The sequence below is a fragment of the Euprymna scolopes genome, chromosome 29, assembly GCF_053919585.1.
Source record: "Euprymna scolopes isolate OS-2025 chromosome 29, ASM5391958v1, whole genome shotgun sequence".
Lineage (NCBI taxonomy): Eukaryota > Metazoa > Mollusca > Cephalopoda > Sepiida > Sepiolidae > Euprymna > Euprymna scolopes.
In genome coordinates, this window is record NC_136510.1 from 61871593 (window position 1) to 61886642 (window position 15050).

Consider the following 15050-nt stretch of genomic DNA (forward strand, 5'->3'; position numbering starts at 1 on the left):
TTCCCAGTATTTATTCGCTAGTGTTGTTTTTATACGGTGTTTTTTTTTATTGTTGAATGTACTTTTGTGGTCATAGTATCGGGTTTTGAAATCTAAGGAAGTCATGCCTACGTAATATTTCTTGTTATTCGGGTTTTCTTTCACAAATATTGTTGCCTGATAAACTACGCTTTTTGTTAGACATTTATTTTGAACTGGGCAAAGTGTGTGGTGTCTACAGTTGTATTTATCTTGTTCGTTATTAGTATTTTTATTTATGGTATGGTTGTTCTTGTTCGGGGTTGGTTTGTTATTATTATTATTTCTGCTAGTGTTAATTTTATTTTTGTCATGGTGTCTACTTTTTTATTGTTTATTTTGTTGTTGTTTACATTATTTTCATTTAGTATTTTGTTATTATGTGCTTTAATTATCATCTCTAAATTTTCGCAACAACTGTAGGATAACTTTAAGGTATTTTTATTGAAGATTTTGTGTAAGGGGTTAGTTGCGGGAAAGTGTTTTTCAATAAGATCTAGAAATTTCTTGCCAAGTTTTGTTTTTAACATTTGATTGTATGGGGCCGTATACCAGATTATAGTTCTTTTTCTTCTATTTTTAATTTTATTATAGTTGTTGGTGTTTTGTTGCTTATATTTGATATCGATATTTTTGTATCCACTATTTTTTGGGGCTGTTTCGTAGATATTGGTTGACCTGTTAAATGCATTTTCATCACTTGAGTTATTACTGAGTCTACTTACGATCGAGTTAGGAATATGTTTTATAATTGATGGTGGGTGATTGGACTTAGGGTTTACGTAAATTGGAGTAGCGTTATCTTTTAAGTATAGTTCATATGTGTTTTTATCTAAGTTTAATGTGACGTCCAGGAAGTTTGTTATTTTTATGTTAGCTGATACGTCTGCTTTTAGGCCTAATTTTTTCATTTCCTTGTGTATGATTTTCTTAAAGTTTTCTCCCTTGACTTTGTTGGAGTTTTTTATTATAGCTAGTCCGTCATATAGCCGATATCCGAAGTATCGAATATGCTTGTGAGGGTATATAGAATGAATAATCCCACAAGATCTGATGCCTCAGCAGAATCCCTGGCACCCATCGCCAAATCGAACGAATTTTTCATTTTAGTTTTTATCCATTGGTTATTGTTATTTATTAGAACTGATTTTCTACATTTTTTAATGATGTTGATTTCTTCCGAGGATATATCAGTGTATTCCTCGGCAAATTCTAGGGCAATGTTAAAAGGTTCTTCGGATATCGAGGGATAGAAGTCTATGATGTCAAACTGTATAAACGTACATTTATCTTTGTTTTCTATATTTTTAAACCAGGTGATTGCTTCGGTAGTATTTGTCCACTGGTTTAGTTCTAGGTCTTGTTTGATTTGTTTGTTTGCTCTAGAAAGTATAGTTTTGCTAATTCTACCTATTTCTGGTTTAGTTGGGTTTATCAGGCTGGTGCTGGGATTATTATTAAAGTCCCATTTGTGGTCTTTAAGCAGAATGTATGCCTCTCTAGGTTTCAATTTGCCAACGTTATCGCTAATTTTTAATTTATCGGTAATTTGTTTACTTTCAGTATTTATTATATCTATGTAGTCGCATTCGTTTGTGTCTGGATATTTGATATTTTTATATTATATTTCGATTCATTGTGAGTTGATTATATAAACATTAAACGACCCATATTTAAAAAATCAATAAGGTCTTAGGGAATAATGATTTTCTTGAAACTGATATATTTAGATTTTTGCTTAGTATATCTCATAATCAAATTTTTTTATGTTTATATCTCATATTTTGCATGCTTTCAGGCACTAATATGCGGACTTGCCTGCATATCCAAGTTTAACGAGTGAATTACCAACATAGAGAATTCGTTTAAGAAATTTTCAACTCCAGACGTTTACGTTAGCTTTACCGCAGTGCACATTGGATTATTTTCTTTAATTCGCGGAATGCTAGTTTATGAACCTTACTTAGATAATTCTATAAAGTTTTGACTTTTTCTGTTTTTTTTTTCTGTTTTTTCTTGTTTTCTTATCTATCCCAATCACTGCTTATTACTGGTGTTTTCGTTTTTCTTCTTTACCACTTCCCCTCTAATTTTTCACTACTCCTCTTTATTAATTCTTATTCTATTTGCTTTTCATACTGATACATGTATATTTTGAAAAAATTAATTTCTAAATTATATGTTCTTAAATCGGTCCTTGTTTTTGTATTTGAATAATGTTGGTTTTTCCAAGAGTTAAAAGAAAATTACCAAATAAATGAAATTCCTCGAAGTAGTGATTAGTGGAAACATCGTAAAATCTCAGATCGCGACTACTTGTGCCAATGACGACTTTGCCACAGTTTACCATGAAAACAGCATCGGTTACCCACATTTTGAACCGGCGTTTGGTACCTTTGGAATCCACCTCATCATTGCCCGCAATATTATAAGACCGTTCGGAAACAAGCGATGTTGTCCACACAGTAAGAATTCCTTCCTGAAAATTGAAACAGAAAAACGTTGTGAATCTATACTCCTATACTTTTGTGTGTTTTGGTATTCGTATTAAAAACCTTTTTTCTATTTATGATATTTAGTTGCTTCCCCACTGAGCAAATTAGGTATGAGGCTGTTTTTTAATGTGGAGAGGAAGGAGGGGAAGGGAAAGAGGTGACTAGCGTATATATATTTGTTTAAAAAAATTTGTTTACCAAACTCCTCTCAATTTTTGGTTAACATACATGAAACTTAAGATATGGAGAATTCGAACCTATGCGGTACAGAAGTGTAAAAAAAAAAGAAGAATTTGCCAAGTGAAGGTCGAATGGCGATATTACGAATATGTATGCGTAAAGTAATAGCTATTAGTATAATTTTAGCGTTGCCGCAAACATGCCTTGACAAATTTGATATAATTTTAATCTTTAGACTTTCGGATAAAAATATCGAAATTTTGGCCCAAACGGTCACATCTGGCATTTTCACGTTTTTTCCATATAATTTAATGTTTGTCTAATGATAATCGATATATATTTAAAAAAACGCTTAGTCGTGTCACATGATGCGACGTCAGCACGCTTAAATGGCGACTTTTAATACATACATTACCGCCTTCGAAGGGTAACTTAATATTATAACCCAGAGTTAAATATTAATTTTCGAGTCGAAAATTTCGCACCAACGTAATCATCGCATTTTAAAACGTAAAATCCCAAATTTACACGAAAATTGAAAAGGGAAAAATAAAATTATGAGTTATTGAAATTATTTACCAACAAAGATCGAGTATGCATATTTTAAAATATAAACAATGCATTTCTCAATCGTCCAATTGTCCGAGTCGTAATCCAAAACACTATATATAGACAAGTAGGGAGGGAAAAGCGGGGGAGGCATAATGTAAATTAATATATATATATATATATATATATATATATATATATATATATATATATATATATATATATATATATATATATATAATATAGCGTTTGTATCTCTGAAGCATAATACTATTATATTTTATACTTATTATATTTTAATATTACACGAAATATAAGTTAATGGATTTACTGAGATGCCAGGCATAATCTCCTCCTTATTTTCGAGTAGAAGGGGATGATAGTCTGACGTGTTCACGTCAAATGATGACGTCATTAACTTCTGTTAAAAAGATGCATATAATATGTTCATGATGTACTACAGTGACTTAAGATGTCATATTTCAAAAATGACATGACCGAACTGCTGATACCAAAAATCAGTTAAATGAATCGCTGCATGCTTTATTTCATGAAGTAAGTCCCGGAAATGGCAGAAACCGGTTACGAGTTAATATCACTATATTTCATGCAGATTTTTAGTATGGTGGTGGATATGAAGACAGTCCCGGAAATGGCAGACACCGTTTACAAGCTAACATTACAATATTTCATGTATATTTTTAACAGAGGGATGAGGAATATTACGTCAGCCCTGGAAATGGCAGAAACCATTTACAAGTTAACATTACTATATTTCATGTATATTTTTAATAGTCAGATGGTGGATATGAAGTCAATACTGGAAATGGCAGAAACTGTTTACGAGTAAAAATATTACTATATTTCATGTATATTTTTAACAGTCGTGTGTGGCGGATATGAATTCAGTCCCAGAAATTGCAGAAACCATTTAAAAGTTAACATTACTATATTTCATGTACATTTTAAACAGTAGGTTAAGGGATATGAACAAAGTCCTGGAAATGTCAGAAGCCGTTTACGAGTTTACATTACTATATTTCATGTATATTTTAACAGTTGTGTGTGGCTGATATGAAGACAGTCTCGGGAATGGCATAAACCGTTTACGAGTTAACATTACTATATTTCATGTATATTTTTAACAGTGGGAAGGGGGATATGAAGAAAGTCCCGGAAATGGCAAAAACCGTTTACGAGTTAACATTACTTTATTTCATGTATACTTTTAACAGTGGGATGGAGGATATGAAGTCAGTCCTGGAAATGACAGAAACCATTCATAAGTTAAGATTACTATATTTCATGTATTTTTTTAACAGTGACGTTAGGGAAATGAAGACAGTCTTGGTAATCGCAGAAACCGTTTAAAGTTAACATTACTATATTTCATGTATATGTTTAACAGTGGGGTGGGGGATATGAAGACAGTCCCAGAAATGGCAAAAACAATTTACGAGTTAACATTGCTATATTCATGTATATTTTTAACAGAGGTGTGTGGTGGATATGAATTCAGTCCCAGAAATTTGCAGAAACTGTTTACGAGTTAACATTACTATATTTCATGTATATTTTTAAACGTGGAATGAGGAATATGGAGACGAATAAAAATATTACTATATTTCACGTATATTTTCAACAATGGGGTGAGGAATATGAAGACGTCCCGGAAATGGCAGAAACCGTTTACGAATTAACATTACTATATTTCATGTATATTTTAAACAGTGGGTTGGGGGATATGTAGTCAGTCCCGGAAATAGCAGAAACCATTTACGAGTTACCACTACTATATTTCATGTGTATATTTAACAGTGGGATGTAGCGGATATGAAGACAGTCCTGAAAAGGGCAGAAACCGTTTACAAGTTTACATTACTATGAAACATGAGTTATTTGATTAATGTGTTTTTAATGAAATAAACAGCCCATGCAATGTATCAAAGTTATTATTTTAGTAAGAGGAGACCGATAATGTTGGTTTAATTATAAAAATTAATTGTCGAAAATCGTAACATATCCAAGAATTATGAAAAATGATAAAATCTGAGTTATTTGATTGGTGTGTTTGTAATGAAATAAACAGCCTAGACAATGTATCAAAATTATTATTTTAGTAAGAAAGAGGCGATAATGTGGGTTGAATCACAAAAAATGATTGTCGAAATTAGTAACATATCCAAAAATTATGAAAAATGATGAAACGTGAGTTATTTGATTGGTGTGTTTGTACTGAAATAAACAGCTCAGACAATATATCATAGTTATTATTAGGTGGGGCGATAATGTGGGTTAAATGACTTTATTTTATGTATATTTTTAACTGTGGGTGGGTGGAATATTAAGCCAGTCCCAGCAATGGCTGAAACAGTTTACGATCTCAGATTACTTTAATTCATATATATTGTTGGTCTTTTGTGGAGGTGAACTAGGCCAGTTTTGTAAGGGGTGATTCATATTTTTCTGAATTTTCAGTGTTAACTTCGGAGAATGACATCACTGTTTTAGTGCAGAGTAGGAAGAAGCATGATCATGCTGCTTTTAAACGTGTCCTTGAGTTCTCTTGGGATTACCAAACCTTCACTTTTGGGGTGAGGCTGGAGAGAGTAATGTCCGTTTTGGGGTCACAAAGCAATCTCACACAATGTCATATTACAAAAAATTATGGAATACCTGGGAGAGAAAGAACCTAGTAATGTGAAATTTTATAGTGAAGCAAGGGTTGCCTAATCACGTAGTTTTTGTATTTGCACTTTTGTTTAATAACAGTTTATCTTGGCATTATTGTAGGCTGTTAGTAGGCATTGTGTTGAGGTGAGTGATCCGAGCATTGGGTTTCCAGCTTTGTCTTTACTGTTGGAGTATATCTTGCAGAATATGCGGATAGGCAATGTGCTTGCATATCTCCTTGTATCTACCTTCAGGTTGAAGGTACGAGTCCCTGAGTGATCCATCAACTTGATACTTGAATCAACAAATGTCTCATTTCGAGGATCTTTCATATTTGGCAATTTTCCGCTGTTGGTTTTGATGGGTGAGATTTTCCATTACTGTGTCTATGTCAGCTATGGCCTGGTCATCATGTTAGACAACACTGTTGACTTTCCTGGATGTCTCATTTGTATACAATTGTGAGGCCAGGGTTTTCCTTGTTGTCTCTTGGTGCTTTCCTGAGATGCCGACTGTAGCCCAGTGGCCTATTTGGTCACATGTGTTGCATGTGTCATTTTTGGCGGGTCAGTATTCTTTACCAAAGCGATACCTTCATGCACAATAATTGCAATCCTGTCCATGTTTTCTATCACTCCTTTGCCGTTAGTATCACGGTTTATTGTGGCTATTTGTGGTGATCCCTGTAGCTGGTGGAGATGGCTGACATATACTGCTGATGCCTCATGTGAATGGGCAAGTTTACCAGCCTTTTCAATTTTGTAGCATCTTGGTTTGTTTAATAGTTCCTTTTGTAGTTCGGGTATGAGTGTGCTGGCAATTAATAACTCGATGAGACGTTCGTTTACTTTGTTGACAGTGAAGTCGCATTTCTTAGCTAACAGTCGACATCTGCTAACGAATTGGTTTTTGTTGATATTTGCTGAGTTCAAGTGTACAGGTGCAGTGATTAGTTGCCAGTTCGAGCTATTTCGATGGATACAGTGAATATTACTTGTGGTCTTTGCGATCCTCAAGTGTTATCGACCAACTGTTGTATCAGTGTAGATCTTCTTCAGTGCCAGCAAGGAGAAATAGGAGCACCTTTTCTTCGTGTTTTGTTGCTTTGACGATTAAATAAATCTCCATACGTTGTCAAAATAGTCTGCAATGTTTGGCGAGCCCCAGTCAAAACTTGTATTGACACTGTACTTATGACAGTATGAAATATTTATCTTACCTGTTTTTGCTCCCAGACAGTGGCAAAAATTAACATAACAATTAAAACAAAGCATACATTTTAAATTCGACACAAATTTTCTCCTTTCTTCATTGTAAAAAAGGAAATGCCTAATTTGCTCCTGAATAGAGCTGGTAACAACCTTGAAAGGTAAAAGTTCATTATCTTCAGCAGAAACTGGTATTCGGGTACAGCACTGTTCGTAGATGGGTCCATTGCAGCCGTTTGAAAGAGGTTGGTATGAGGCCTTCTGATGAAAACATTCAAGTCTACACATAAGTCGACATTACAGAAGTCCATAATTACTGTTCATTTGAAGGAAAATTCCTTACTGACAGGTCGACAATTCAGACCTTAAAAAGTCTCTGGGAGACTTTGTCTAATCATTTAGGCTTAAAATTAAAGTCTCATGAGACGAAGGGTAGAGGCGCTCAAATGCCTCATATTCATAGAACTGAGTTCTACCCTTCTTTCTTGCTCGGCTGCATGTCTGAAAAAGAAGCATTGAAATTCCTGCCAAACGCATCACTCGACAGTTAAAACAATGCCCAATATGATTGGTCTAAACAAAGATAGTGGGTGACCAAATCATCCAATGAGGGACTTTCTTATAATTGTAGAATTTCTTACAATATCTGCCTGTTAGTAGCGGTTATGTTGTAAACGTCATGCAAGCAAGAATTTGTGTAGCATTCATGCTAAAGATTTGTGTAGCATCCACGTTAAAAAAAATGAATTACTGCTTTACCAGTGACCTAAAAATAAAAGAACTCTTTTTTTCTTTCCTGCCCCGAATTACCTCCCATGTTTTTCTCTCCCTCTGAAGGACAGCAGTAGCAGTGATCGGCCATCTTTCTTTCCTCTTGTTTTTCTGCTAGCACACTTTTTAGTTGAATAAAGCTTAATACAAGCTATATATAAACTGCATCTTCAATCTCATTTCGTCCTACATTTTCACAACAATTTATTTAACTAAAAAGTAAAAGATGGAAAAATATCTTAAACCGGACCGACTGGATGTGGATGCCAATAAACCTGACACTGCAGACACATGGTGTCACTAGAAAAAAAATCTTTCCACATCTTTCTTGAGGCGGCCGGCGAAGCGCAGCATATTCCTCTAACAGACAAGTAAAAAATATGTTTACTTATTAACCTTGTCTCTCCAACTATATTTAAATATATATCGAACATGGACGACTACAACACTGCTGTGGATAGTCTAGAAGAGGTGTTCATGCAGCCTAAAAATACAATATTCTGCAGGCATTTACTCGCTGCTCGTCATCAACAAACTGACGAAAGTGTCGACCAGTACTTACAGGTCCTTAATACACTCGTCTAGGACTGCGAGTTCCATGCTGTCACAACTACACAGGCGAGGGATGAATACGTCAGAGACGCTTTCATTAATGGAATTTCGTCCAACTACATTCAACAAAGACTCCTAGGAAACAAAAGGCTGGATTTAAGCATGGAGTATGACCAGGCTTTAACCCTTGAAATGGCACAGAAGCAATTAGCCTCCTACTCTCTACAGAACTCTTTGAATGCATCTGCCTCCGCTGTCTGAGTGTGATGAGGGACACACTATAGCTGCAGCCTCAGGACAAAAATGCTTCTTCTGTGGGAACCCGGGGCACAGTAGATTTGTCTGAAGCTCCGTTTGCAAAATTGCAACAAGAAAGCGTGTCTGCAGATCCCCTACAGCAACTGCTATCAACCACGGTGAGTCGATTCTTGCTTCTTCTATTCCATCTTACAATTAGCTTCCAGCGAGTTATCGATGACATAATCAAGCTTGGAGACCTCAAAAGAACCTATGCCTACATTGACAACCTCACTATCTGTGGCCAAAACCATGCAGAACATAATAACCATCTGAAGCAGTTCATGAATAGCATGGATAAGTACGGTTTGAAACAATGAAAACAAATGCCATTGTTTGCTTAGCTCTGTGAATCTGCCCGAATATACAATAAGCAGTGGTTCAGTAAGAACCGACAGACTCAAGGGATTGGTGGATCTGACTCTACCATACTTCTCTTCAACGAACTATGGGGATGTTTTCCCACTATTCTGTGTGGATTTCAAACTTTTCAGAAAAACTACATCCCCTAACTAGGGTCACCCACTTTCCTCTCAATGAGGAACAAACGGATGCCTTTAAGTATCTGAAGAAAGAAATTGCAAAAGCATCCCTGGTAGGTATAGACTAAACTCTACCCTTTGAGGTTGAAACTGATGCTTCAGAACATGCTACAGCCACCTCACCCAAAATAGTCGTCCTGTGGTTTTCTTTTCTAGGACTTTAATATCTGCTGAACAGAAACACTCTTCAGTCATAAAAAAGGCATACGCTATTGTAGAAGCCATCTGAAAATGGCGACACTTACTACTCAGAAAGCATTTTAAACTTGTCACTGATCAAAAATCTGTTTCTTTTATGTTCAACCCTAAAAGCAAAAGTAAAATAAAAAATGAGAAGATCACAAGATGGAAGATAGAACTTGCCTGCTTCAGCTACGACATAACCTATTGTCCAGGAAAACAAAATGCAGCTGTACACGCTCTCTCTGGAATTTGCTCATCCACCATTTTTATTGAGAAACTATACGCTCTGCACAGGGATTTGTGTCACCCTTGAGTACCCCGAATGGTGCACTTTGTTAGAAGCAAGAATATGCCATATTCTGTAGATGATGTAAGAACAGTAACCAGATCATGCCAGATCTGTTCTGAGATAAAGCCTAGATTCGTTAAAACTCTGCCTCAAACATTCATTAAGGCAAGTCAACCCTTTGAAAGGTTAAGTAAAGACTTTAAGGGACCTTTGCCAACAAATTCTTGAAATCGATTCTTGCTAACTGTAATAGACGAATATTCCTGTTTCTCTTTTTCTTACCCTCGTGTGGATGTATCGGCAGCAACTGTCAAGAAACACCAATTTGTTTTCTATTTTTAGAAATCCTTCATACATACATTCTGATCGGAGCACTGCTTTCATGCGTGATGAACTAAAAGAATTCTTTTTCTCACGGTGCATTACTACCAGTCAGACAACTGCTTTTAATCCACAAGGCAACGGTCAAGTAGGCATAGACCGATTCATACCATCCAAAAAATTCCAACAAAAACCTAACAGCCAACCATGGTTCTCCCCAGAATGTGCTGCTGCAAGCACGCATAGAAATCACTTTTTCCATAGCTACCAATGTAATAGATGTACTGAGACTAAAGCTGCTTTCAGGACTGCCAGCAACCACTGTAAAAGAGTAATAAAAAATGCAACAGAGCTATATGCTTAGTCCGTTAAATCCAAAATAGTTGAGCGAGGCTTGGTTCCCACCAGTTTTGGCAAATAGCAAACAGATCCTGAACAGAAGCGTGCATTCTATTCCAACCATCATTAATGGACCTGAGGTCATTTCATCACCATCAGACAAAGCCAAACTATTTGCCAAGAAATTTGCTGCTAATTCTATCCTATGCGACGAGGCCATGAATTCCCCATATTTCTTCCTATAACAGACAACATGCTATGCAACATACAAATATCTGTGTGTGATGTCACCAAGCTAATCAAGAACCTTGATTCCAGTAAAGCAACCGGCCCTGACGACATTCCAACTATAGTGTTGAAAAAGCTTCAACCAGAACTTGTCTCCATACTTACAAATCTGTTTAAGCATTGCCTTAAGGAGAATTGTTTTCCAACACCCTGGAAAACCTCATCAGTATGCCCTGTATTTAAGAATTCAAGTGACAGGTCATCTCCCTCTCAGTACAGACCAATAAGTCTCCTCTGTGTTATGAGTAAGTTGCTGGAATCCATATTAAATAAAGAAGTAGTCAACCACCTCAGCAGAAATAACTTTCTTAGTGACATGCAATATGGTTTCCGTTCTGCTAGATCTATAGCAGATGTGCTATATCTCATAGGTTATATCTCATAGGATTAGTGAATCTCTCGACAAAGGCTTCCTTTCTTGGGCAATTGCTCTTGACATATCAAAAGCCTTTGATATGGTATGGTATTAGGCCTACTTCACAAGATTTCCAGCTACGGTATAACTGGAAATGTTTTCTCAATTATTAAATCATTTCTCTCTGATAGGCTCATAAGAGTACTTCGGGGCGCCTCCGATAACAGGGAGAACTGGAGCGCTGAAATAGAAAGAAATACTGGTAAAAGAAGACATTGTCTTCTTATAAAAATGAGGACGTGTAACGCGACTTTGTTATGAATTCATGAGGTTTTATATATCCAATATATATATGTGTTTTCCCGAAACTCGGGTTACAAAGAAAGACAGTGCATTTTGTAAAGTCAGTATTAATGTTCAATACTCCTCTTGGCTACCTAACGGGAGCTGAAGAGTGAGGCATGTGTTCTGTGTCTAGTCGCCGTGGAAGTAAAAGACGTTTCCTTCACTCGAATGTCCCACGTAAACCATTCTCGCTTTACATTGGCTGGAACCTCTGATGACGTATAAGAAGAAAGGAAGGAAAAGAGAAAAGAGTAGGGAGAAAGAGAGAACTAAGGTGAGAATACAGCCTAGTCTCGTAGTAGTAGCAGCTCACTACACTATCATTCCATCATAAACGCTCTGATCCCCGTCTGGCATCAATTGAAATGGATGGCTCTCGTCTTGGGGAGGCTCCATGTTTTGGCAAGCTTCTGGATTTGACCTTTACTCCTGATCTGAAATGGAACACATACATCAAATCTGTTGCCAAGGTTGCTGGAAAAACGGTCAGATACTTCTACCGCTTCACTAGATATCTCACTGCTGATGCAATTCTCTATCCATATAAAAGCGAAGTACGCCCAAGGATGGAGTACTGCTGACATATCTGAGCTAAAAACAGCCTATCCTGCCTTGACAGAGTACAAAATAAACTTCGTAGCCTAGTGGGGGATGCCCTTTTCTCTTCCCTGCAACCTCTTTCCCACAGGAGAGACATTGCGAGCCTGTCGTTGTTTTATCGTTATTTCCATCGGAAGTGCTCGTCTGAGCTCCAATCTCTGGTCCCCCTCGCCCATATTTCATGAAAAACACCCGTCTAGTTGAAACTACTGTCAGTAATTTTCCCCACTCTTTATCTGTGCCAAAATCAAAACGTAGATTCCATGAACAAAGCTTCTTTCTTAGAAGTACACGCCTGTAGATCTCTCTTCTGTTTACCTGTTTCTCACCTAACTACAACTTGGATGTCTTCAAGTCCAACATAAACAAATTCCTGATGAACTGCCCCCTTAAGTAAGATACTTTATCAGATCTCCATTACTAGTAATTACTACGATAGTGTCCCATTGATTACTGTACACGCAATAACCCTTATCCCCGAGTGGTCTCCGGGCCTTAATAAGTGGTGACTTCCCTATAAAAAAAAAGTGGAGAGATACTAACAGTGAGCCTTGCTCTACGGTCAAACAATCACCCCGTAACTAGTTGGGGAAAGGTGCTAGATGTAGCACTCCACTGCATTCGCTCATAGCTCTTGTAGAGGACTAGGATATATAAATCCTTATCCCGTTACAAAAGAAAATAATGAAATGAATGGAATGAAGGAAACAAAAACTCAATTGCTGATTAAGATAAACGTGTCGTTTATTTACTGTCGAAAGAATGAATGTTTTAGATATAACATGTGTTCATGTCCGCGACTGGTGGTGTAGAAAGAAAAGGAAATGTGTTTTCATCTCACTATCGTTTGTTCGCGCGTGGGAAGAGAAGTGAGTAATGTAGTGGAAATGAGAATGATAGTCCAGTGTGTAGACAAAGACAAAAGATAGAGGGTTGACATCAGTTAGCAGTCAGCTATGCGAAGGTATTCTCAGGGACAAGTTGTATATATAGAGAGAGAAAGAGTGAGAATGTCAATCCAGGTTATGGAGATAGGAAGCGTATAAAATGTACGTACTGTTTGTTAGCTTTTTGTCCCACATAGCAAGTGGCGTGAGGTATGCGCGTGCGCGCGCCTGCTGAAAAGGCATGTTGGCAGTACGTAGACCGACCAGCTTGGAAGCTGGTCTAAAAAGGTCTGGAAACAGCTTGTCTCTTGCTTTTATACTTGTTTCCGGTGGTCTTTTGCGTATGTGTGTATTTCCTTTGAAAGAGGAAGTGACGTTGTCCATGCGTGTGTGTATATACATGTGAATGTGAGTGTATGTACGCGAATGTGAATATATGTACATGTATTGACGTGGGCGCATATGTTTGTGTGCGCGTATGTATATGACAAGTAATATAGCTTGAAATGTGAACGTGTGTTTTTGTGTGAGACTAGAAAAGGGTCGTGCACTCTCCACCGCCTCGAACTGTACTCCTCATGGACGTTTGTTTAATTTCAGAAGGAAATCTACTTCTGGCGATTCTATGCCTCCTTGGTTAGCCAAATCAAGATCTGCGCTCCCATGGCGCCACGTACATGGAAGTAAATATGAACCCTTAGTTGAGACATGGAAATTCTGGATGTTAATCCGAATTATGCACATGTGCGACTTAAGAATGGACGAGAAACGACAGTGTCTCTACGCCATATTGCACCACTTAGTGACAAAAATAACTATTCAGACTGAACTTGATTCTACGAAGGACCCTACCAAGTCTAGTCTTCATCATACTCCTCCACCAAACATCACCCAAGACTCTGCTATTAACACTCTAGTGGACATCGAAAACTATGCCGATGAAACCGGCACTCCTACATCTCCTCACCTCTTACACTTGGATGATTTGCAAAGAACTTCCTTTGAAGATGCTGCTGTATTAAATCTCAGACGCTCGTCTCAAATTCGTCGCAAACCTCCGTATTTAGCTGAAAATAATCAGGACAGCAGTAGCAGCGATCGACCATCTTTCTTTCCTCTTGTTTTTCTGTCGGCATACTTTTTAGTTGACTAAAGCTTAATACAAGTTTGATATATAAACTTCGTCTTCAATCTCATGTCGTTCTACATTTTCAAAACAACTGGGATGTTTTAGGGTTGTTTATTGTATTATCCAGTTATGCTGCCACCATGTAAAGCCATGTGGTGTATTATTAAATATACATAACCCGAACACGTGCCTTAATTATAGTTTATAAGCTGTCATGGCATATATTTTATTGATAAATACGCATATTGAAAATGGATTGACGTTTCGGGAATCTGTAGAAGACCCTAAGTACCCTAACTCGCTACAAGAAAAAAATAATGAAACGAATTGAATGAAAGAAACAAAGAACTCAAATGCTGGAATAAAATAAACATGTCGTTTATTTTCTGTTGAGAAATGAAAGTCTTGGGTGTACACGTGTTCATTCAGCCATTGACGACTATGCGTGTTGAAGGAAAGGGGAATGCAATAGATAAACGCGAAGTGGCAAGCCGGCCTGTAGAAAGAGAGGGTTAAGCTCAGTAAAGAGTCGCGCACATGTCTGTGTTGATGGGCCAAAACCGAAGGGGAGATAGAGTGAGAAAGTCAATCCAGGTTATGGAGATAGAAAGCGTATAAAGTGTACGTACGGTCTGATAGTTTTTTGTCCCACATAGTAGCAAGTGGTGTGAGGTACGCGTGCATGCTGAAAATGCACGCTGTCGGTCCGTAGACTGACCAGCTCGAAAGCTGGGCCAAAAAAGGAAAAAGCCGCTTATTGCTCTTTCTTTTATACTTATTTCCGGTGGTCTTTTGTGCATGTGTGGATTTCCTTCGAAAGGGAAAGTGACGTTGTCCTTGTGTGTGCACGTGTGTGAGTATACACGTGAATGTGAGTGTATGTACGCGAACGTGAATATATGTACGTGTGTGGATGTGTGCGCGTATGTATATGACAAGCAATATAGCTTGAAATGTGAACGCATGTTTTTGTGTGAGACTAGAAAAAGCTCGCGCAATACTCCCCTTCCTAGGAAAAAAATATATGCA

The 15050-nt window shown here is 37.2% G+C and overlaps 1 protein-coding gene across 9 annotated transcripts in view; it reads right to left on the reverse strand.

Annotated features, from left to right (window-relative positions):
• Positions 1 to 15050, reverse strand: part of LOC145252666 (cilia- and flagella-associated protein 337-like) — a 482634-nt gene that overhangs the window by 235714 nt on the left and 231870 nt on the right. For all 9 annotated transcript variants that reach the window (XM_080112440.1, XM_080112445.1, XM_080112446.1 and 6 more), the window contains one exon: positions 2269 to 2497. In XM_080112440.1, coding sequence (XP_079968566.1) covers positions 2269 to 2497 — 229 coding nt within the window. The remainder of the gene's footprint in view (positions 1 to 2268; positions 2498 to 15050) is intronic.